A 23,742-nucleotide genomic window follows, 5' to 3' on the forward strand; every position below is an offset into this window, starting at 1 on the left:
TTATCTAAGTTTGTATATTGTTTTATTGTGGTCTGTACACCGCCCCGAGTCCCTTTGGGGAGAGGGGGCGGTCTATAAATTTAATTAATTAAATTAATTAAATTTATATTCCAAAACCTTGTGTTGCTAAGTTATTACGCACAAAGTTATCCACAAACTTTAACCTTTTTCCGAGTTGCAATATTTTCGGCCAACTTTGCTCCAAATTATCTAGATGGAGATCGCTCATGAGAATGTTTTTATTATTTTGTTTAATAGAGCAGAAAAAGTTGTACAAGATGGCCAAGTTGTCATGCCTGCAATCCATCTTTTCTTTTTGGACTTCAGGCCTGCCACACTTTCTACTGGGGGAAAATGGGAGGGGGGATATATGGAGTGGGGTGATATGTAACCATATGTAACCATAGCCATGTGATGAACTTGTGGGTGTTGGGGCAGGATCTTGAACTTTCAACTGGGTGGGAAAACCTGGAAGCTTTCAGATTCAGGTTTTCCCAGATCTGCCGACATGGCTCTTTTAATAAATTGGAACTTTAAGGAATCTCTTGCCTCAGACTCTGATTTTATAATGGATGCTATTTGGAACCCTCACACAAGTTTTGTTTCTCTCAACAAAATATTGCCGGAGACATTATGTCTCAAAGTTGCTAGAACCTCAAAGTCATACTGTAGAAGGCTGCGGTATGGGGTCAAAGAAAGGACTATATGTCCACAAGTATTGCATCGGCACATGTAGCACTTTACCAATGTTCATTGGGGACATGTGTGCATGTTCGCACAAACTTTCATTGAAATCTGTGATGGTCGAGCAGAGACCCCCAGACCACTTGACATGGAATGACCCTAGGGATTTCCTAGAATCCTGGCACTGACAAATTATCCATCAATAGACACGTATACAATATCTATAGACTATGCAAAACAGACAACAAGCTAAAAAGGAACAAAAAGACCAAATGCACCTCCCCACCAGCAACCAGCAACCAGATGAGAATAGATTAACATCAGACCAACAATCAAGTAAACAATACCCCAATCAAGGAACTGTCACCTCTGGCCAGCTCAGAGGCCTGGAGCTGTCATTCAGGGGAGAAGACTGGGCCAGCTGCCAAGACTCACCATCCCACCTACACAAACTGAAGAAATTCATGCTAACAATCCATGACTAATTGCCGGGTGGTTTTGCTCTGGGTCACAAGGTGATGGGTGTGCGCACGCACGGGGTGCAACATCTTAATTACCAATGTAGCTATAAAAGGTACTTGCGGGATCGCATCCTACCACACACTTCCCTGCGACCGATTCGCTCTCACAGGGAAGGACTCCTCCGGGTGCCGTCCACTAAGCAATGCCAACGGGCGGCACCTAGGAGTAGAGCCTTCTCTGTGATGGGCCCAACCCTCTGGAATGACCTCCCCCCCGATATCAGAACCACCACCGACTTCCCCTCCTTTCGACGAAAACTGAAGACTCACCTGTTCCGTTTAGCCGGCCTGGACCATTCATAACCTTATTATACCTCCTGGCAGATATATTTTAACTGGGTAATTTTAATTGGGTATTTTTAGGATTGTTGAAATATTGTTTTTATCTACTTTACTTTGTACAGTGTCGTATTGCCTCCTCTTCTATGTTTTTATGTTTGTATGTTTGTATTCCATTTTATCTGTTTTATTTGACTGTACACTGCCCCGAGTCCCTTTGGGGAGAGGGGGCGGTATAAAAATCGAAATAAAGGTAAAGGTAAGGTAAAAGATGGTGGGAAGCACAGGGTGGTAGCTCTGACAATTTATTCATTGCCTTAGTGCTTTGTTGGTCAGTTCGTGCTGAAGGAAGAATACAAACTGCATTTCAAACCGTTTCTGTGTTTGGCTGGTTTCATTAACCCTTTGGAACCTGACAGTTTGTCAGAGCTCACTTTAACTTTAACTTTTATTTAATTTCTATACCGCACCCTCTCCCAGAAGGGACTCGGGGCGGTGTACAGTCATATTAAAAGCAATAAACATACATAATATAAATATAAAATAAATATGGGTGTGGCTGGAGGAGGTAACATATACTTTGCTGTACAATAATAGTTAAAGTTAGATTTAAAATTTAAAAATACATTAAAAAACTACCCCTAAAAACTATCCCGGGATAAAATATTTGCCAGGAGGTATAAATGGGACTATAAATGGGCCAGGCCGGCTAATTGGAACAGGTGGGTCTTGAGTTTCTGTCGGAAGGAGCGGAGGTCGGTAGTAGTTCTGATATCGGGGGGGAGGTCATTCCAGAGGGTTGGGCCCATCACAGAGAAGGCTGTACTCCTGGGCGCCGCCCGTTGGCATTGCTTGGTGGACGGCACCCGGAGGAGTCCCTCCCTGTGAGAGCGAATTGGTCGCAGGGATGTATGTGGTAGGAAGCGATCCCGCAGGTAACTAGGTCCTGTGCCATGGAGCGCTTTGAAGATGGTGATCAACACCTTGAAACGCACCCGAAAGACCACAGGCAGCCAGTGCAGCTCGCTCAGGAGAGGTGTTATGTGGGAGTACCTAGTACTCCCCATGATAGCCCGCGCGGCCGCATTCTGAACTAGCTGCAGTCTTCGGGTGCATCTCAAGGGGAGCCCCATGTAGAGGGCATTGCAGTAGTCCAGACGGGACGTCACCAGCGCATGAGTGACTGTGCGTAAGGCGTCCCGGTCCAATAGGGGGCGCAATTGGCGCACCAGGCGAACCTGGTGGAACGCCCCCCTTGCCACGGCTGCCACATGGTCATCCATCAACAGCCGGGCATCTAGGAGGACGCCCAAATTGCACGCCCGTTCCACAGGGGGCAGTTGCTCGCCCCCTATGGCCAGCGATGGAGTCCACTGGTTGAACCGAGGCGCCGGTAGCCACAGCCACTCTGTCTTGGAGGGGTTGAGCCTGAGTCTGTTGTCCCCCATCCAGACCTGAACGGCTTCCAAGCACCGGGACATCATTTCGACGGCCTCGTTGGGGTGGTTTGGGGTGGAAATGTACAGCTGTGTGTCATCAGCGTACAGGTGGTATCCAACCCCAAAACCACGGATGATCTCACCCAGTGGCTTCACATATGTGTTGAACAGAAGGGGCGAGAGGACCGACCCCTGCAGCACCCCACAAGTGAGCGACCTCAGGGTCGACCTCTGCTCCCCTGCCAACACACATTGCGTCCGGTCGGAGAGGTAGGAGCCGAACCACCGTAAAACGGTGCCCCTTACTCCCATCCCCTCCAGCCGGCGCAATAGGATACCATGGTCGATGGTATCAAAAGCCGCTGATAGATCTAATAGGACCAGGATAGAGGAGCAACCCCTATCTCTGGCCCTCCAGAGATCATCAACCAACGCGACCAAGGCCGTCTCCGTGCTGTGACCGGGTCGGAAACCGGACTGGCGCGTGTCTAGATAATCGGTTTCCTCCAGGTGCCGTGGAAATTGCTGTGCCACCACACTCTCTACAACCTTCGCTAAGAAGGGAAGGTTGGAGACAGGACGATAATTAGCTAGTTCCGTCGGGTCCAGGGAAGGCTTCTTGAGTAAGGGCCTCACCACCGCCTCTTTCAAGGCGGCCGGTAAGGACCCCTCGCCCAGTGAAGCGTTCACTAGACCCAGGAGCCAGCCTCGTGTAACCTCCCAGGATGCCAGTACAAGCCAGGAGGGGCACGGGTCCAATAAACATGTAGTGGCTTGCAGCCGCCCACGTAACCTGTCCAAATCCTCGGGGGCAACAGAGTCAAACTCCTCCCAGTGTGGTCCCTCAAGACTCGCTTCTGACGTCTCCTCTGGTCCACTGAAGGGGGCCCATCCACTCCGGATCTGAGCGATTTTCTCCTGCAGATATTCCCCAAACTCCTCTGCTCTGCCCTGTAGAGGGGCTTCCCGCGGCCTCTGTGATAAGAGGGAGCGGGTCACCCGAAACAGGGCGGCAGGGCGGTTATCGGCGGACGCAATAAGAGCGGCACAATGTCTATGTTTGGCCGCTCTTAGTGCCACAAGGTAGGTCCGTAAATAGGCTCTTACCTGTGTTCGCTCAGATTCGGAGCGCGAGGACCTCCACCTGCTCTCTAGTCGTCTCCTGCGGCGTTTCATCACCCTTAGGTCCTCGGTAAACCAAGGAGCCAGGGTGGTTCGTTGCCGCAGGAGAGGCCGCAAAGGCGCAACCCGGTCCAAGGCTCCAGCAGCCGTCCTATTCCAGGCAGCCACTAGATCCTCCGTCCGAGAGCGGGTCAGGGCTACAGGAAGTGGCCCAAGCTCCGTCTGGAACCTATCTGGTTCCATCAGGCGCCTGGGGCGGAACCATCTTGGACAGTCTGGTTCCGCCTCCCCGCGGCGGGGGGTAGCGCCAGGGAAGTCGAGCCGAAGAGATGAGTGATCTGACCATGACAGGGGGGTAACGACCAAATCCCCTATTCCCAGATCACTCGTCCACTGCCCAGATACAAAAACAAGGTCCAGCGTGTGGCCGCCCTCGTGTGTGGGGCCCTGAATTAATTGGGTCAGATCCATGGCTGTCATGGAAGCCATGAACTCCCGAGCCACCTCGGACGCTTCCCCCGTCGACGGCAGGTTGAAGTCCCCCATAACCAGGAGTTTGGGGGTCTCAACTGCCGTCTCTGAGATCAGCTCGAGGAGCTCGGGCAGGGCTGCTGACACATAGCGAGGAGCCAAGTATACAATCAGCAAGCCCCACTGCCTCCCTGGGCCCCATTTCACACCAAGGGATTCACACCCGGATATCTGTGGCACAGTGAACTCCCTCGGCTCCAGACTCTCCCGTATAACTACCGCCACCCCACCAACCTTACCCAGGGCCCGGGGCTGATGGAATCCATGGAAGCCCGGTGGGCACATTTCCACGAGGGGTAAACCACCCTCGTGGCCCAGCCAGGTCTCCATTATCCCTGCAAGGTCCAGCTCCCCCTCCAAGATCAACTCATTGATGAGAGGGGCCTTGTTGACAACGGACCTTGCATTGCAAAGCATCAGCCTCAGGCCCTGGCTCTGTAGGTCCTGGCCACCTAGACTGCGGGGGTTGGTACAAGCGACCGGGCGTGTCCAACAGCCACGGTCTCCCAACCAACTACGAGATCTTCTTCTATCCTCGCATCCACCCCTCCCCACGACCGTTGTAATAAGGCAACCCTCTATTGGAGTGTCATTCTCCTTCCCCCCCCCCCTACTCCGCTCACTTCCCTCCTGACCTCACCTGTTCGGCTGGCACTAGTCCCCCTCCTGGCCTGGTTAGCCCACCCACCCACCCTGGAGCCCCCTAAAAAAGATAAAAAACACTTCGTTAAAAACCCCCTAAGTCTGCGCTTCCTCCACCTCTCTGGGTTAACAAACCCGTCATCAAGGTGGGCCCTTGAGAGGGCAAAGGGCCATGCCTGCGAGAGGGGGGACTCCCGCAGTAGGAGCAAGTCTGACCTCGAATACATGGTGATAAAAGCTATAACAGAGTCAGGGTGCTGTTGATGTTAAAAAGTCAATAAGCCAGGATTCCATATGGGGGGAAAGCAATGTCCACGGTCACATCTAGGTGGAAAAAATATGCTGGTCAGGAGGTCGGATGGTAGATGGATGATGGATGGAGGCCAGGATGCGGTCCATGGTAGGCGGTAAAGGGCAGATAGTCTGTGATGAGTATTTGATGAAAAGTAAAATGGCAAGGGTAGGAGGGAGAGAGATGGTAGGGGTAATCTGGCAGGTGCACACCAATAGTCAGCTGGGAACAGTTATAAGTAGCAGGATGTCAGATGTCGGGCGGGCAGATGATAGCAGGTGGTCAGCGAGGGGAGCCTGGGCATAAGCCATGGCAGGCAGCTGGCAAGAGGCCGATGGATCCTCTGCCTGCCAGGTAAAAGCCTCCTGTCTGTCTCCAGGGCAAGCCCTACCCTGCCCCTGGTGCCACAGGTCTCCCCCCGTTCTGCCAAGCTCCAGCACAGACTTCCAGCATCTAGTCCCGGCCGTAGCCTGCCTCCCCGTGCTTCAGCGAACCTCAGCCGCTGCTCCTGGCCCGAGCGCCGTTCCGGCCGACTTACGGCCCTCTCGCAGGCCTTCCATCGGCCTCCGGCGTCTCGAGCCTCCCTCAGCCCCCGCTCCGCCCTCCGACGGCTCTCACCAGGCTGTTTGGCGTCTCGAGCCACCTCTGCTGCCGCAGAGGGGCTTTTAGTAACGGTGTCTCGTTTAGTAGCGACGTCCCATTCTTCCTCTGCCGCCGCCGTTGCCGTTGCCGTTGCCGCCGCCATTATCGGCCTCTAACTCCAACCGCGATCCCCATTCGAGCCGGTGCCTTCCTCACTCTTCCTCTGGCTATTCGACCACCCTGACGGACCAATTTAGGTCCTAAAGAAAGCCAGGGTGGTTGTTGAGTCTAAATCCCGGCCCTCGGGTGGAAAAAAGGGCCGGCAGCAGCCCCTCCTCCGTCAAAGAGCTCCGTAACATTTTCGGAGCTCAGAAGTCAGCCGCCATTCCCGGAAGCTCCTCCTCCTCCCTTCACACCATGGCTGAAGGTACAGTGCTTGGGTTGGAGGCTGTGGGCTTGGAGGAGTCTGCCTTGGCAACTGATACAACTCTGCTGGAGGCTGTGTCAGGGCCAGCAGGAGAGGCACCATTGGATGTAAGGTCTAAGGACCACTTGATGGCATGGAAACCTACAGCAGAACCTCTAGAGGCCGGTGTGGGCCAATCTCATGCAGGGGATTGGTCTCTGGGCTTGCCAGCGGCTCAGGACCACAGAGGCTTACCACCCCATGCTCCCCAGCTCACCTCTTTTGGAACCCATTTTGCCCAATGGCGTGAAAGGCGCAGCTCAGATGACGATTGGAGTTAGACCACCGCGGTGGACAGGCCAACTCTACAGATCCTGCAGGAAAGGCTTGGGGCAGTGGGCTTCCGAGATAATGGACGTGGCAGTGGTTGGAGAGGGTCCCTGGAACATGGATCCCAACAGGCAGGGGTAGTCGTTGGACAGTCCAGCATAACCAATCCAGAACGGTATGGTGCCCAAGTGGCCGCAAGAGTAGGAGATCAGCATCCTGGGCTACTTTTACACCAAGAAGCCCGGGACACCTGTGAGAGACGAGCGGCGCAAGAGAGCTATGCACCTCACCCTCTCCTTACCCAGAGGGGGTCTCCAGCTGGTTATGGGCCCGGAGTGATGGGATGCTGGGACCCACCGGCAATACAGGCTACGTTTGACGGTAGCCCGGGACGAGTGGCTCTCTTCTTAGGCCGGGTGTTACGGCCATATGTATACGTCACAGTGGGACATGGTGATGGACGTGATGGCAGTGATGAACAGAGAGGCTGCTGACTGGGTGGCTGAGCTGTATTGGGATCATGCTGTGGAACTCACGGACATTGGTCTGTTCCTGATGGCACTGCGGGAGAGGTTTGAAGATACCACCAGGATCCAGTGGGTGGAAGCAGAATTGCAGGCTACAAGACAACAAGAGAAGCCAGTAGCTGAATACATCAGAGAGTTCTGGCGCCTGGCCAGCAAAGTGAGGATATGGCCAGAGAGGTTGGTGGTGCATTACTTTAAGACCGGTCTTGACCGAACACTACACCGGGCCTGCGTCTACAGAGAGTTGCCACCTAGACTGACTGCATGGTTCCAGGCTGCCACGGAATGAGCTATAGAATTCTACGAGGATAAGCCAGGACGGGAGAGGGGTAGTCGAGGACAAAGACTGCAACAGATGTGTCGTATCAGAGTTGCCCCAAAACCCCTGCAACCCACAGCGGTTTCCATGGAGCAACCTCCATCCCTGATGGCAGCTGGACTGACAACGCCCATCCGGCTACCCAGAACATGTTTCCGATGCAGGAGGCCACGGCATACAGTGTCCGTGAGCACACCAAGGAAAAAAAAGGGGGTGGCCAGGAAGAGCGTGAGGGGCAGCCAGGAGAAGTCACACAGGGCGAGTCAACCAGCCCCTATACCAGTTGACTCCAGCCCATCGGGTGATATGCTCAATGTGAAGGTTCCAAGAGTTGCCCTAATTAATTTACGAGCCCCGAGACGAAATTTTTAAAAAACCCATTCGTTTATTAGGACTAACATCTTGGCACGGACTTCTGTGTAGCTGAAACTAAATCACACTTAATGGCGTCTGACCTTTACCCCTGTGCCCCCTCCCCTCTCGCTGAGGTCATCAATCACATTTTCCAGTGTAGGAGGGGGAGTGGTCACATGTGGGTATTCTCACAGCCTGATTGGTCCAAAGACTGAGAGCAAAAGCTTAAATACTCCTGCTTTCCTTTCCTTCCCAGTTTCCTCTCAGTCCTTTTTGGTCCAATCACTTGAGAATCTGTAAGTAGATAGAAGATTTAGTAGTTTGTGGATTTCCTTATCTAATTTGGTCTGGATTTGGCTAATTGGGCATTTTAAAACTTTTTATATTTAAAATAAAAGTTTGAAAAGTTTGCAGCTGTAGTCCAAGGGGCAGTTTCTGCCTCTGGGCGGTCTGGGGAGGGCCCCTTGGGGATCCAGACCTCCCATCCGCGAGCACAGAGCCTAGCCCGACCCCCGGGGCCGCTGGGGTGCCGGCTCTCGAGCTGCTGCAGCCATGCCGATCGTTCTCGTTAAAGAGGAAAAATTCGGCTCCACGAGGTTTTTGGGCAGCGAGAGAAGCCGCCGATCGCTGGAAGAGGCGTTTTTTTGCCCGGGTGCGATCCTTTGTGTCTGAGATGGGCGAGCGAAGGGGGAGTGTGCGCGGGCCTGCCGCGGGACCCCGGAGAGCCGCCAAGCCATCGCCGCTGCTACTGGAGGCCGGGAGAGCCGGGACGCGCGGTTTTTTTGGCTATTCTTTGCCGCGCCAGAGTCCCGGTGGCCATGTTGGATCGCGCCACGTGCGCGAGGATCCCGCCACGTTTGGAGGCCTACTGGGGGCCTGGTCGGAGGCGGGTGGCCTAGCAGCATGGGTCCAGGCTCTGGTAGGGCCTACAGCGGCCTTCTCTCTACAATCTCCAAAGCTCCAGGACACGTGAGTGTGGGCGATGGAACAGAACGCGACTATTCCCCAGGGCCAGGCTGAAGGCCCGGCGCGAAGGGAAGTAAGTAAGGGGGGCCCGGGGATCCCTCGGTTAATCCAGGGGTGGGCCCAGCGATCTTCCAGGGCCTCCACCGAGAGGAGGCTAGGAGACATAGAGCATTGGAGAGGGCCTTTACCGGGGCTGGAAGGCAGGCCAGATCTGCGGGGCGGGGTTCTGCCAGCAGGCCTCGTTCACCCATCAGGCCCGATCGGAACATTCCCCTCCTAGAGGCTTCAGCCCTTCCTCCCCCTCTGTCTCTCCGCCCAGGTTCCGCAGGTATTCGGCCTGTTGAGGTGGCTCAGTGGCTAAGAAACTGAGCTTGTTGATCAGGGAAGTCGACAGTTTGGCGGTTCAAATCCCTAGTACAGGACTCCTGTGTGAGCAGGGGGTTGGACTAGATGACCTCCAAGGTCCCTTCCAACCCTACAGGCGGGGGAGGTCTCCTTTTCTCCTTCCCCCTCTGTCTCTCCGGGGTTGGCGTGGTTCCTCACGCAGGTTGGCACCTCAAGACCTGACCTTGGCCTATAGGGGGGGTGGAGGATTTAGATCACCCCCCTAAAAGCTTTAGGAGCCTCAGTCGTCTGCCATTGTTAGGGCATCGCTCAGGGGGATAGGAGCTCATGCCATGCTATATCTCAGTATAGAGCATCGTCTCCGTCTATGGTAAGCGAGACCTCTGCCATGGGGGAGGGGACTCCCCGGGATGTGGGGTTCTCTGAGGACGTGGTGAGCTCTAGGGCCGAGAGTCCTCCACCCAAGGGGTTTTTCCCCCCGGCCATGCTCTAGGTCCTTCTGAGCGAGGCTAGAAAGGCCACCAAGTGCGCACGGGTGACCCTACAGTCCCATCACCCAGGGACCCTGATATGGCCATGGTCTCGAACTCGGCCACAAACAAGGAAGTGTCCAGCCCCTCCTTTATTCTTGGAGGTGCTAACCTATCAGTAGTCCCGCCCCTGCAATTTTTCTAACCCTGGGGGTAAGGATAGTCACCTCTATAATGGAGAACAGGCCTTTGCAAAGACCATTCATCTGCCCCCCATTGACGGTCCGGTGGTCACCCTGGTCTTTCCTCCCCAGTGGGGTCTGGGGACGCGGCAGGTGAGTGGAAGCCTGGAATTAAGCGGGCGGGACTTACCTGCGGGAGAATTTTGATGCCACGGCTTGGACCATTGAATCGGCAGCCACGGCTTCATATTTCAACCGAGCTTCGGTCGTTTGGCTTCACCAGCTCCAGGATCGCATTCTGATCCAGGACGAACGGTTACATCAGGGCCTTAAAATTATTGCTGCCGCCCAATTTCAGCGGACGCTACTTTGGACTCAGTGGAGTTCGCGTCCAGCGCCTTGGCCACCTCGGCGTCTTCCTGCCGCCAATTTGGGGCTCCGTAATGGAATCTGGCGGCTGTCACTTTCAGGGGCACCAACCTTTTTGGGGCGATTCTTGATCCAATTCTTGTCTGAAACAAGGTTCTAAAGCGGTCTCATCCTTGCCGCAGGCAGTCTTACAGGGCCCCTAAGTTTGATCATCAACAACGCTCCCTTCCTTTAGGTCTGACAGGCAGTTTTCGCGGCAGCCCTATTAGGACCGGGGTAGGTTCCAGCATCAGACCGGCCGTCCTTTTCGTGGGGGCGGCGGTCGCCCGTGCCACAGAGGTGGTGACTCGAACCTGAGTCGTCCCACAGGCGGCCGTCTAGCTCTCTATGCGGATCGTTGGGACGGCTTCACGTCCGACTCTTGGGTGCAGTCCACGGTGCGCCAGGGCCTCAGGTTAGAGTTTCTCTTCCCACCCCCGGACTTTTTCAGGTCGTTCCCTCCGTCGCGGAGCCTGGAGCGCCGCCGCCTGAGGGATCAGGCAATCATAAATTTCCTGGACATTCAGGCGGTGGAGTTTGTTCCCCGGTCGGATCGGGGACTGGGCCACTGCTTCGACCTGTTTGTGGTTCCGAGGAGTTCGGGGGGTTGGCGAGCACTTCTGTATCTCAATCGTCTGAACCGTTTCTTGGTGTACAAACGTTTCAAAATGTCTTCACTCAGGTCTATTCTTCAGGGCATCAGGAGAGGGGCCTTCCTGGCGTCAGTAGACCTCACGGAGGCCTATCTTCACATCCCGACCTTCCCGCCTCCCCACAGGCAGGGGGGAACGCGGTCTCGGGCGCTCTGGCTGGAGGCTCTGAGTTTGGGCGCCTGGGGGGAGAGGCACCTCTTGTCCTTGGTCTCGGAGCACATCTCCGGCCTCTCCAACCATCAGGCGGATTGGCTGAGTCGGGCCACGCTGGACAATGGCGAGTGGCAGATCCATCCGGACCTTTTCCGAAAGATTTGCTGGCGGTTTGGCGCGCCTCTGGTGGATCTCTTTGCGTCCCCAACGAACGCGCATCTGCCCCGGTTCTTCACTCGTTTTCAGTCCCGGGGGCGGAGGGGACGGACGCTCTCAGGAGCAGGTGGCCGGCGGGCCTCCTATACGCCTTTCCCCCAATTCCGCTCATACCGGGGGTTATCAGGAAGGTGGTGGCGGAGAAGGCTCTGGTCATAGTGGTGGCCCCCTTTTGGCCCAGGAGACCTTGGTTCGCGGATCTCACCCAACTATCGGTGGCTCCTCCGTGGAGGATTCCACGGGAGGAGGTGATCTTGCGCCAGGGGGTCCTGATCCATCCGGAGCCCCAGTGGCTTCATCTGACCGCATGGTTGTTGAACGGGGATTACTGAGGGCGGCCCAGCTGTCCTCTGGGGTCATCCGTACCATCGAGCCTTCCAGGCGTCCGTCCACGAACCGTATCTACAATTCGACTTGGGACGCGTTCGTGAGGTGGTGCTCCCATCATCAGATCTCTCCGACTAGGGCCACCATTCCTAATGTTTTAGATTTCTTGCAGAAGGGCTTAGAGAACGGTCTGTCGCACAACACCTTGCGGCGCCAGGTGGCTGCTCTATCTTCAGTTCTGGGGGGAGTGGGGTCCTCCTCGCTATCTCATCTTCCACTGATCAAGAGGTTTCTTAAGGGGGCGGCTAATCTCCGGCCTCCCCCTGTTCACAGGTTCCCCACGTGGGACCTGCCCCTGGTCCTCAGGGCCTTGACGGGGGCCCCGTTTGAGCCGCTCAGGTCGGTTCATCTCAGGTTCTTGTCCCTTAAGGTAGTTTTTCTTGTGGCGATTACATCCGCTCGGCGTATCTCGGAGCTGGGCGCCTTATCATCCAAAGATGATCTCTGCCACTTTCATTCGGATAGGGTAGTGCTTCGGCTTGACCCTACCTTTCTTCCGAAGGTGAACACTCCGTTTCACAGGGCTCAGGAGATTGTTCTGCCGGACTTTTGTCCGGGGCCTTCTTCAGATAGGGAACGGCTCTGGCACCGTCTGGATGTTCATCGGGCCTTGCGCATTTATCTCCGGCGGACGGAGGAGCTCCGCAGGTCGGAGGCCTTGTTTGTGTCCTTTCAACCCAGGACCTTGGGGGCTAGGGTGTCTTCGGCCACCATTGGCCGTTGGCTGCGTCAAGCCATCCAAGAGGCATATGCGGCGGCGGGGCATCTCGTCCCCTCAGGGATAACGGCCCATTCCACTAGAAGTGCCGCGACTATGGCGGCGTGGGCCACTAGGGCCCCCCTTGAGGACATCTGTCGGGCCGCCACTTGGGCGTCCCCGACACTGTTCATCAGACATTATCGTCTGGATTTGTTCGCTTCGGCGGATGCTGCCTTTGGGAGAAGAGTGTTACAAAGGGTGGTAGCAGATACTCCCCTTGGGCCATAGTTATTGGTTGAGTTATCCCTCCCTTGGGACTGGGCTTTGGTATGTCCCACACGTGACCACTCCCCCTCCTACACTGGAAAAAGAACGTTGGTCTTACCTAAACATGTCTTTTCAGGGTAGGAGGGGGAGTGGTCACGACCCGCCCTATTTTTGCTGTTGGGGCCAAGGGGAGCCCGGGGTCCTCCTGGGGAGGGAGGTTGTGTTGTTTGTGTTTATTGTTACAGTTCTGCTGTTCGCCTTCGAGGAAATGTGAAGGAAAGGAAAGCCAGGAGTATTTAAGCGTTTGCTCTCAGTCTTTGGACCAATCAGGCTATGAGAATACCCACACGTGACCACTCCCCCTCCTACCCTGAAAAGACACGTTCAGGTAAGACCAACGTTCTTTCTGTGCTTCGAAACGGGCATAGAAGCTGTTTAACACATCTGGAAGTGAGCCATCACTCTCGCAGGCAGGTGGTGATGTTCTGTAATTAGTGATGGCTTGGATGCCCTGCCACATACGCCGTGTGTCACCGTGGTTCGTGAGTTGTTGGTGGATGCTCTGGGCATGTACACGCTTTGCTTCTCTGATGGGCCGGGACAGATTGGCTCTCGCTGTTCTTAGGGCTGCTTTATCACCTGCCCTGAATGCAGAACCTTGGGTTTTCAGTAGAGCACGCACCTCTCCAGTTAACCATGGGTTCTGGTTGGAGTGTGAGAGAATTTTCTTGGAGACTGTGACATCATCAATGCACTTGCTGATATAGCCAGACACTGACGATGTGTACTCCTCCAAGTCAATGGAGTCACCATTGGTTGCAGACTCCCTGAACATGTCCCAGTCAGTGCATTCAAAGCAGTCCTGAAGAGCAGAGATGGCTTCTGCTGGCTAGGTCCTCACCTGTTTCCGAACTGGTCTTGAACGCCTGATGAGTGGTCTGTATGCTGGAATTAGCATAATAGAGATGTGGCCTGAGTAGCCAAGGTGGGGGCGGGGCTTCGCCCGATATGCACCCAGGATGTTTGTATAAACAACATCCAGCGTGTTTTCCCCTCTGGTTGCAAGGTCCACATTTTGATTAAATTTAGGGAGCACAGTCCTGAGATTTGCATGATTGAAATCTCCGGCAACAATAAACAATCCATCAGGGCGTGTGTTCTGCAGTTCGTTGATGGTCCGGTGAAATATACAGAGTGCTTCCTTAGCATTAGCGCTAGGTGGAATATACATGCTGAGTATAATAGCAGTGGTGAATTCCCTGGGTAAATAAAAAGGTCTACATCTCACAACCATAAACTCCACAAGCGGTGAGCAGTAGGTGGAAACGAGGACAGAGTTTTTACACCATTCTGTGTTGATGTATACACACAGTCTACCGCCACGAGTCTTACCGCACAGAGCTGCATTTCTGTCGGCACGAAACGCAGTTAACCTGTCCAGCTGAATAGCAGCATCCGGAACTCTATCACTCAGCCATGTCTCTGTGAAAACAAAGATGCAGTAGTGTCTGTACTCATGTCGTGTAGCTTGCTGGAGTCTGATGTAATCTAATTTATTGTCCAGGGAGAAGACATTTGCTAGCAGGATGGATGGCAGAGCAGGCCGGCTAGGGTTTGCCTTTAGCCTAGTATTAACCCCTGCTTGCTTTCCGCGCTTCCGCTTTCTCTCGCACCGCTTCCGATGCCCCATCCTCCATCCATTGGCTTCTGACGATGCCAGGGTCTGAGAGCCTGGATCTCAGAGCAAGCCGAGGTTGCGCAGATTCTCCCGCAAAACATCATTAATGGTGTTGGAGTTGTTTCTGTATTTCCATAGTGTCTGCCGAAGGTACACGTAAACGCCAGTTGCTCTGACATCCATATGTTTTGTGGGACGGGATATAACATAAAAATAGCACCATTTTGGATCTGGAGTGGCTGCTGCGAGCTACTGCCGCGCCGTCTACACCTCCATCCTACACCTCAACACACCTTTCCTAGCTTTCCTGTTCCTAGCTACAGTACTAAAAAAAAATATTCAGAGAAACACACCTAGCTACAGTTCTAAAAAAACGTTACTCAAAAAACACTCCTACTTACTACACTAAGAACGTAACTCAGAGAAACTCCTAGCTACAGTACTAAAGCGTTACTCAAAGACACTCCTACTTACTGTACTAAAAACATTGCTCAGAGAAACTCCTACTTACAGTACTAAAAACATTACTCAAGAAACGCCTACTTACTGCACTGAAAACATTACTCAGAGAAACACTCCTAGCTACAGTACTAAAGACGTTACTCAAAGACACTCCTACTTACTGTACTAAAAACAGTACTCAAGGAAACACCTACTTACTGTACTAAAAACAGTACTCAAGGAAATACCTACTTACTGTACTAAAAAACATTACTCAGAAAAAACGCTCCTAGCTACAGTACTAGAAATGTTACTCAAAGAGATGGTTTAGTACTTACAGTACTAAAAAAAAAGTTACTCAGAGAGACACTCCCAGCTACAGTACTAAAACGTTACTCAAGACACTCCTACTTTCTGTACTAAAACGTTACTCAAAAAACACCTACTTACAGTACTAAAAGCATTACTCAAAGAAACTCCTACTTACTGTACTAAAAATGCTACTCAGAGAAACTCCTATTTACTGTACTAAAAGTCAGCCTGTTCCAGTTATCTGTTCCAGAACAGATAACTGACTGAGAACAATCCATGATTGATTGCCGGGTGGTTTTCACTCTGGGTCACGAGGTGATGGGTGTGTGCGTGTGTGGGGGTGGGGTTTAGCCTAATTACCAAGTAACTATAAAAGGTGGTGGGGAGCACTGGGTGTCAGCTCTGACAATTTATTCATTGCCTTAGTGCTTTGTTGGTCAGTTCGTGCCATAGGAAGATAAACTGCATTTTCAAACCATCTCTGTGTTTGGCTGTTTTTATTAACCCTTTGGAACCTGACACACTGAATACAGCATTTTTGGCCTCCCGAAACCCTGCACCCTTCGCAAAAATGGACGCACAGAGGGTTTGGAAGACCTGCAAAGTGCTCCTGGGGGCTGGGGAGGGCAAAAACGAGTGAAAAACTGGCTTTTTTTTGCTCTTCCACACCCCCCCCCAAGCCCCCAGGAGCACTCTATAAGCCTCCCAAAGCCTATGCATGTCCTGGGTTGTTGTTTTTTTGGCAAAAAACGGGCCCATTTTTTGCAAAAAAATGCACCAGTTTTTACTTGTTTTTGCCTTCCCTAGCCCCCAGGAGCACTTTGCAGGCCTCCCAAAGCCTATGCATCTCCTGGGGTTTTTTGGAAAAAAATGTGCCTGTTTTTGTGAAAAAGGGCCTTTTTTTGCTTGTTTTTGCCCCCCCCCCCGAGCACTTTGCAGGCCTCCCAAAGCCTATGCATGCCTTGTTTTTTTTTGCTAAAAATGGGCCCATTTTTTGCTCATCCCCCCCCCCCCAAGCCCCCAGGAGCAATTTGGAGGCCTCTCAAATTCTGTGCATTCTCCGTTTTTCACAAAAAACGAGCTGTGCAGAGGGTTTGGGAGGCCTGCAGAGTAAAAAAACTGTTTAAAAAAATTTACCTCTTCAAAATCTTGGTGCATCTTATAGTCCGAAAAACACAGTATATAACAAGGCACTATCATAGGCCAAACTACCTAAATCCTGGTCAGAAGCATATATCACACTAATACCAAAAGAAGACACAGACCATCAACAGATAAAAAATTATAGACCAATATCACTATTAAATGTTGACTACAAAATATTTGCCTCCATAATTTCAGAAAGATTAAAAAGAATTTTAAATGAATTTATACATCCGGACCAGAATGGCTTCTTACTGAAAAGACAGTTGAAAAATAATATGAGAACTATTATGAATGTCCTAGAGTACTATAAAGCACACTGGAAAAACTGTGGAGCCCCTCGGCTGGTGGGCTGCTGCCAGATACTTGAGCGAGAAGTGAACCCGGGTCACGGACACTGTTGTTTCCTGTGCCTGGCCTTAGATCTGACCCATGGGGCTGTCCTGCCACCTCAGCCCTGGCCCCTGGGTGTGCGCATAGGAGGTGGTGATTGGTGCCCGGTCGACCTGCTTTCAGGGCATCCCCAAGGGACAGTTCTAACCACCTTGCGGGCCTTGTGTTTGACACCCCTGCTATAATGTGTAAACTCAAGTTTAGCTAAGCGAAGGTTCTACTCTATAGTTATAGTTTGCATACATTTTAATACTATGTGCAAGTGAAGGATACTGTTATCATTTGGCTGTGTTTGTGAGTCACTCAGGAGCATCTAGCTGACTACTAGATGCTTCAAGAGCCGTGGTGGTGCAGTGGTTAGAATGCAGTTTGGCAGGCTAACTCTGCTCATATTGCCAGGAGTGTGATTCCTTTGATCCTGACTGGTTCAGCCTTCCATCCTTTGGTGGTTGGTAAAATGAGGACCCAGATTGTTGGAGGCAATATGCTGACTCTGTAAACAGCTTAGAGAGGGCTGTAAAGCACTGTGAAGCAGTATATAAGTCTAAGTGCTATTGCTACGGTTGGAAACAAATTTTGGACTCCATAAAACTGATTAATAATAATAATAATAATAAATTTATTTCTTAGCCGCACCCTCTCCCGAAGGACTCGGGGCGGCATACAATAAAACACATAAAAAACAATATGGACAATACACACACAGAATAAACGAACACGCGTACATGGAGGAGGTATGAAGATAAGAAAAGACAGTTAAAACATAGTTTAAAATCCCCTAATAAAAGTCTAAAAGTCACAAAAATTAAAAAACCCGTCAGGAGCAGTGTGAACGAACTATGGTTGAGCCAGGCCAGCTACTTGAAATAGGTGCGTCTTGAGCTTTATCCGGAAGACGCGGAGGTCAGAGGTAATCCTAATATCCGGGGGAAGGTCATTCCACAGGGCTGGGCCCGCAACGGAGAAGGCTCTACTCCTAGACGCTGCCCCCTGACATTGTCTGGTGGATGGCACCTGGAGGAGTCCCTCTCTGTGCGAGCGAATTGGTCGCAGGGATGTATGGGGCAGGATACGATCCCGCAAGTAGCTAGGTCCTGAGCCATGGAGCGCTTTAAAGATCGTTATCAAGACCTTGAAACGCACCCGGTAGACCACAGGGAGCCAGTGCAGCTCGCGCAGGAAAGGTGTCACATGGGAGTACCTTGTACTCCCCATAATTACCCGCGCGGCCGCGTTTTGGACCAACTGTAGTCTACGAGTGCATTTCAAGGGAAGCCCCATGTAGAGAGCGTTACAGTAGTCCAGGCGAGACGTCACCAGCGCATGAGTGACTGTGCGCAAGGCATCCCGGTCCAATAGGGGGCGCAATTGGCGCACCAGGCGAACCTGGTGGAACGCCCCCCTTGCCACGGCTGTCACATGGTCATCCATGGACAACCGAGCATCAATGAGGACGCCCAAATTGCGCGCCCGCTCCACCGGGGCAAGTTGAACGCCCCCGATGGCCAGAGATGGAATTAACTGGTTGAACCGGGGGGCCGGAACCCACAGCCACTCCGTCTTGGAGGGGTGAGCTTGAGTCGGTTGTCATCCATCCAGACCCGTACGGCTTCCACACACCGGGACATCATTTCGACGGCCTCGTTGGGGTGGTTCGGGGTGGAAATGTACAGCTGAGTATCATCAGCGTACAGATGGTATCCCACCCCGAAACCACGGATGATCTCACCCAGCGGCTTCATATATGTGTTGAACAGGAGCGGCGAGAGGACCGACCCCTGTGGCACCCCACAGGTAAGGGGGCACAGAGTCGACCTCTGCTCCCCTGTCAACACACGTTGCGTCCGGCCGGAAAGGTAGGAGCCGAACCACCGTAAAACGGTGCCCCCGACCCCCAACCCCTCCAGTCGGCGCAACAAGATACCATGGTCGATGGTATCAAAAGCCGCCGAGAGGTCTAATAGGACCAGGATAGAGGAACAACCCCTATCTCTGGCCCTCCAGAGATCATCCACCAACGCGACCAAGGCCGTCTCCGTGCTGTGCCCAGGGCGGAAGCCGGACTGGCGCGGGTCTAGATAATCATTTTCCTCCAGATGTCGTGGAAACTGATAAGCCACCACACTCTCTACAACCTTCACCAGAAAGGGAAGGTTGGAGACAGGACGATAATTGGCCAGCTCCGTAGGGTCCAGGGAAGGCTTCTTGAGCAAGGGTCTCACCACCGCCTCTTTCAAGGCGGCTGGAAGGGACCCCTCACCCAATGATGCACCTTATGTTCTTACTGTCCATTCCTTAGTATTTTCTTAGTGTTTTCTACTAAATTACATGATTGAGGATTAAGCAACTACCTCGCTGCAAGTGCAGAACATGAGTCCTGTTAGATTACTAACTTTGCTCACAAAGGTTGGGATTCAGTATCATTTGGAGAGCCACAGGTTCTTTACCCCAGTGATTAATGTTGGGGTTACCTATTCCAGAATTCTTAAAAAAGTTAATTTAAGGGCACCTTCAGTAGCCTCACTACAGTATTTGTTTCAATTAAACAAATTCAGATTTCATTTTTTATTGCAAAGGATAAGTTGAAACAAGCTATTTTAAAAAAATAATGTGTTATCTTTTTATTTTCTTTCACCTAAAAACTTTAGCTTGAAATTGATCTATTCAAGTTTCACCAAAATATTTTCCCTCACTTATCATTTTATAATTCACATGGCAGTAGTAATGATCATATGATTTAAGGACCAATAGCCAAACAGATGATTGCAACTTTTCAGTAGTAGTAAATAGTAAATTTAATAGCAAAGTTCACAGGAAATACCTGAAAAAAGCCTTTCTAATAATACAGGATGTTTATGACATAACTATTTTAACAAAAAATAAGACTGATCTTTGAAAAATAATAATATAGTCATATTTTGCAGCAAATACTTTGATTTTTTTTTTACAGATTCATTTTAACTACCCACAATGTCCTTGAAACCACGAGTAGTTGATTTTGATGAAACATGGAACAAGCTTCTCACAACTATTAAAGCTGTTGTTATGTTGGATTATGTTGAAAGAGCAACATGGAATGATCGCTTCTCGTATCCTTTTATTAGAAGACAGATATTGATTGCACAAGATTACATGATGTACAGGAATTGATTTCTTTACAGAAATTAGAGCTGGAATAAAACACATTCGGCATTAACCCTAGCACAAATAGGTTTTGTAACACAACTTCTGTTAAGAGACAGTTATGTATATATACAGTAGATTAAACAAAGCCTAATGATTTGCTAAGAATGGTAAATGTGTCTAAACTATGAAAAGTGTGTTTAGTATATGATTCTATGCTGTCTGTTCTGAACATAAAATTCAGTTTCAAATTAGCTGTGTGGAAAGAAAATGTGGTTCTAAGTAAACCCACCAGTTCTGGCTGTTCTTGCTAACCTAATCTGAACTACTGTTCAGTTTTTTTCTGGTCCCACCAGAAAGCATAAAACAGATTTCCATTTCAAATTATTTTGAAGAAAGCTACACTAGCTAGAACTGGAGGAATATGTGCTCTGGAGGAAATGATAGATGTTTGTCTTCCATCTCACTAATGGTTTTGGACCTTGTAAACTTCTGTTTCAAGAACAGTAGATTAGTAAAGGCTTGACCTAATGAGTAGTGCTGAGTTGGATATACTCTATCTGCTGTTCATAGATGTAAATGATAAACTTTATTATTATGAGAGCATCTATGGCAGAGAGTTTCAAGTTGTTGGTCGGACAGAAGAAAACGACAGCTAGGTAAAGAACGTCACTTCAGGGGTATCTTTCAGGGACTATGCGTTAGTAGCCCCAGATTTAGTCAGACTATTGAACTGGAATTCACATCACCTTAACCCCTAATGTAGTTTCTTTTCTTTAGATGTAGGATGTTATATAATTCCAGCTATTCCAGTTTGTAAACCATGGGTTGCAGCTTAGCATATTCTGTGTACTAGTATGCTATGCTTTATTGACTTCAAGTAGCATGGCTAAATATAATGTGAGAAGCTAGCCACTGTCTATGGTAGTACCAACCTTTTAAGAGTGTTGTCAAATGGCATGTATGATTTTTACTTTAAAGGGGGTCCTGTGCTTCTGCGCTTCAGTTTTTTCACTTGTGACGTACATATCTAGAAAATAATCTTGTCTCCTACTTAATATTCAGTGGATATAAAAAGTCTACACACCTCTGTTAAAATGCCAGGTTTTTGAGATACAAAAAATTGAGACCAAGATAAATCATTTCAGAATTTTTTCCACCTTTATTATAACAGATAAGCTGTACAATTTGATTAATAAACAAATCTTTTAGGTTGAAAAATACCAATAAAAATGTACAATAATGTGGTTACATAAGTGTGCACACCCTTAAACTAATACTTTGTTGAAGCACTTTTTGATTTTATGACAGCATTCAGTCATTTGGGGTAGGAGCTTATCAGCATGGCACAGCTTGCCTTGGGAATCTTTGCCCACTCTTCCTTGCAAAAGCACTCCAAATCTGTCACTTGGCAAGGACATCTGTGCACAGCCCTCTTCAGGTCACCCCACAGATATTCAATTGGATTCAGGTTTGGGATCTGTCCGGGCCATTCCAAAACTTTGCCTTTCTGGTAAAACCATTCTTTTGTTGATTTGGGTCCAAAGGGCTTTTATGCAATATGCCATGAATACGTATATGGATACTTTGCACTTAATCCCTTCTGGTGTCATCTGTTGGAGAAAGCCCACCTTTCTACCCATAAGTGTTCTCTACAGTGTCTGAGAGGCAGGGGTTCCGTGATTCCCCCCCCCTGCAGCCTGAAAAAGTTTGAAAACCCTTACTCTTCATCAGAGTGAACTGCAGCTGGAATGGCAAATGAGTCAATTTCTTTGGAACCCCAGCAAGATACTGGTTTTCTTTTTCCTTGCTCTCAAACTCTCATTAGAACTTGAGTTACAAAAGCCTAAAACATATTTTATCCTTGACTTGACACCCAGGGACATATATGCTTTGTGTGTGGCCTATCCCGAACCACTTGGGGAGAGACTTTATATGGAAACTAAATTTTTTTTGGAAAATCATGTACGCCATTTGCACAAGGTAACTATGGAATGGATAAAAAGTGAATGTTAATATTGAATGTTAGAATTAAGGAGCGTGCATATATTAAGTAGAGAGCAATTATAGTCTGCTGGAAGAAAACAGTCATTTTCCAGGGTGCTGCTCTGGAGAGTCCAAGCAAGGGTTAAATGCAGCCAATCTGCCCAGAACTGAATTGAAACTTTAAACCACGCCTCTGATGCTGATTATCTTCAGTTTTTTTCAATTCAGCTAGCCCAGTGGACGTGCTTCAAGTTTCTCTTCAATTCTGGATAGATTGCTTGGACTCTCAATTGTGCCTGAAGGTAGAAAAAGTATTACAGAAGTTAATTTGGAGCAGGCTTGGTGAGGAAAAGTTCGTTTTTTCTATTTTGGCCATTTTCTCACCCCTTGATACTCCCGGTGCCCCAGGCTTGCTCGGGCGCCGTTGGGTCACAGACAGGTGTTGGGGAGGCGCGTGGGTCGGAGCACCGCCGCCAGCGCCGCCGCAGCAACCCTGCTGCGGGGGGAATCCCCGCTGAGAGCTCCATTGCCGACGTCCGTGCTTTTTACAAGGCGGTGTTCGACGCGGCTTCTTAGGGCTCTCCCTATTGCTAGCAGCAACTTAAAGGGCTGAAGAGGCGGCAGGGAGGTCCGCCCGCCATTTTGGGAACACTGCTGGTTTCGGTTTCAATTCTGGCCGCATGCCGCAGCTGCCTGAAGCCTGACTCATAGCAGGAGCCGCGTGGAGATCTCATTGACTGGTTAGACCGGCGATCTGGCCCCTAGCTCTTCGGATTGAGGCGGCAAAGACTTGTGGTCTCCTGGATCACAGCCTTTACTCTCCTGCAGGCGCTGGGAGCTGCTTTTGCTCGTGCTACACTTCTGATTGGCTGAATCTAATTCTGTGACCTTCTATGTCTCCTCTCCGAGCGCTTTGGTCTGTGGTGGGCTACTGTGAGGTGGTGAGTGGAGGTGGTCCCTACCTGTCTCAGTTGGGCCCAGTATTAACAGCATGGCAGATCAGATCCCAGAGAACCCTGAACCAATGGGGGTCTTCTCCAGAGCCTTCTCTAGGCAGGCTGGCATGGCTGCCAGGGAGGCCATCAGAGGCAACAAACCTTATTCCAAACCCAGGCCTAAGCAGGGATCGGGGCAGGATAAGGATGCTATACGCCGCCAGAAGGCCCTAGAAAAACATTTTTCCAAGGCCCAGCAACAGGCTCAAGCCTCCCAATCGGTGACCCCTGAGGAGCCCTCCATGGAGGTCCCTCTAGCCCAGGCTCACCCCATCTCTGATAGCGAAGGGGAAGGCCAGGAATTTTCCCCCACGGCCTTCCTGGCCATGGCAGTTTCCCCAGGCCCCTCAATGGTGGATCAGGCCAACCTCTTCGCCTGTCCTTTGGACCTGGCGGAGGGGCCAGCCCCCGTGGGGCCCTTGGTACCGCAGCTACCACCTCCCAGGTCCGGCCCCAGGCCTCGCCCCATTGAGGACCAAGGGCCCAACCTCTTAGCAGAAACGCAGGAGGTCATCAACAGAGCTATATCCCAGGGCATTGAAGCGGGAATGCAGCAGAGGGGCAAACGCACTTGCAAGACACGCCATCTCCAGCCCCAAGATGCTCCCAGAGCAGCATCTTTCACCCAGCCTCCTCAGTCCCCCCATTCCTCCTTGGCCTCTGAGGATTCGGACTGGGAGGAGGTGGACATATTACCTAGGCAGGAGGCCAAGTTCCCTGGGGATGAAGGTGGTACTTCCAAAAAACCTACATTTTCGGGCCTATTTAAACTGACCAACTTCAAAACCATCCTGGATAAGGCTAAGATAGCAACCCGCTTGGGGTCAACACCAGCGGTTCAGGTGACTAATGACCCTGATGACCTATCTGGGGACCTCTTCAAGGAGCCTGTGTCG

General features: G+C 51.0%; 1 protein-coding gene across 3 annotated transcripts in view; it reads left to right on the forward strand.

Annotated features, from left to right (window-relative positions):
- LOC309400756 (cullin-2-like) overlaps nt 1-23,742 on the forward strand; it is a 218,765-nt gene that overhangs the window by 16,241 nt on the left and 178,782 nt on the right. For all 3 annotated transcript variants that reach the window (XM_081969394.1, XM_081969395.1, XM_081969393.1), the window contains exons 2-3: nt 19,693-19,831; nt 21,746-21,848. In XM_081969394.1, coding sequence (XP_081825520.1) covers nt 19,713-19,831; nt 21,746-21,848 — 222 coding nt within the window. In that variant the 5' untranslated portion in view covers nt 19,693-19,712. The remainder of the gene's footprint in view (nt 1-19,692; nt 19,832-21,745; nt 21,849-23,742) is intronic.

This window comes from Natrix helvetica (assembly GCF_964273705.1).
Source record: "Natrix helvetica genome assembly, chromosome: W".
Classification (NCBI taxonomy): domain Eukaryota; kingdom Metazoa; phylum Chordata; class Lepidosauria; order Squamata; family Natricidae; genus Natrix; species Natrix helvetica.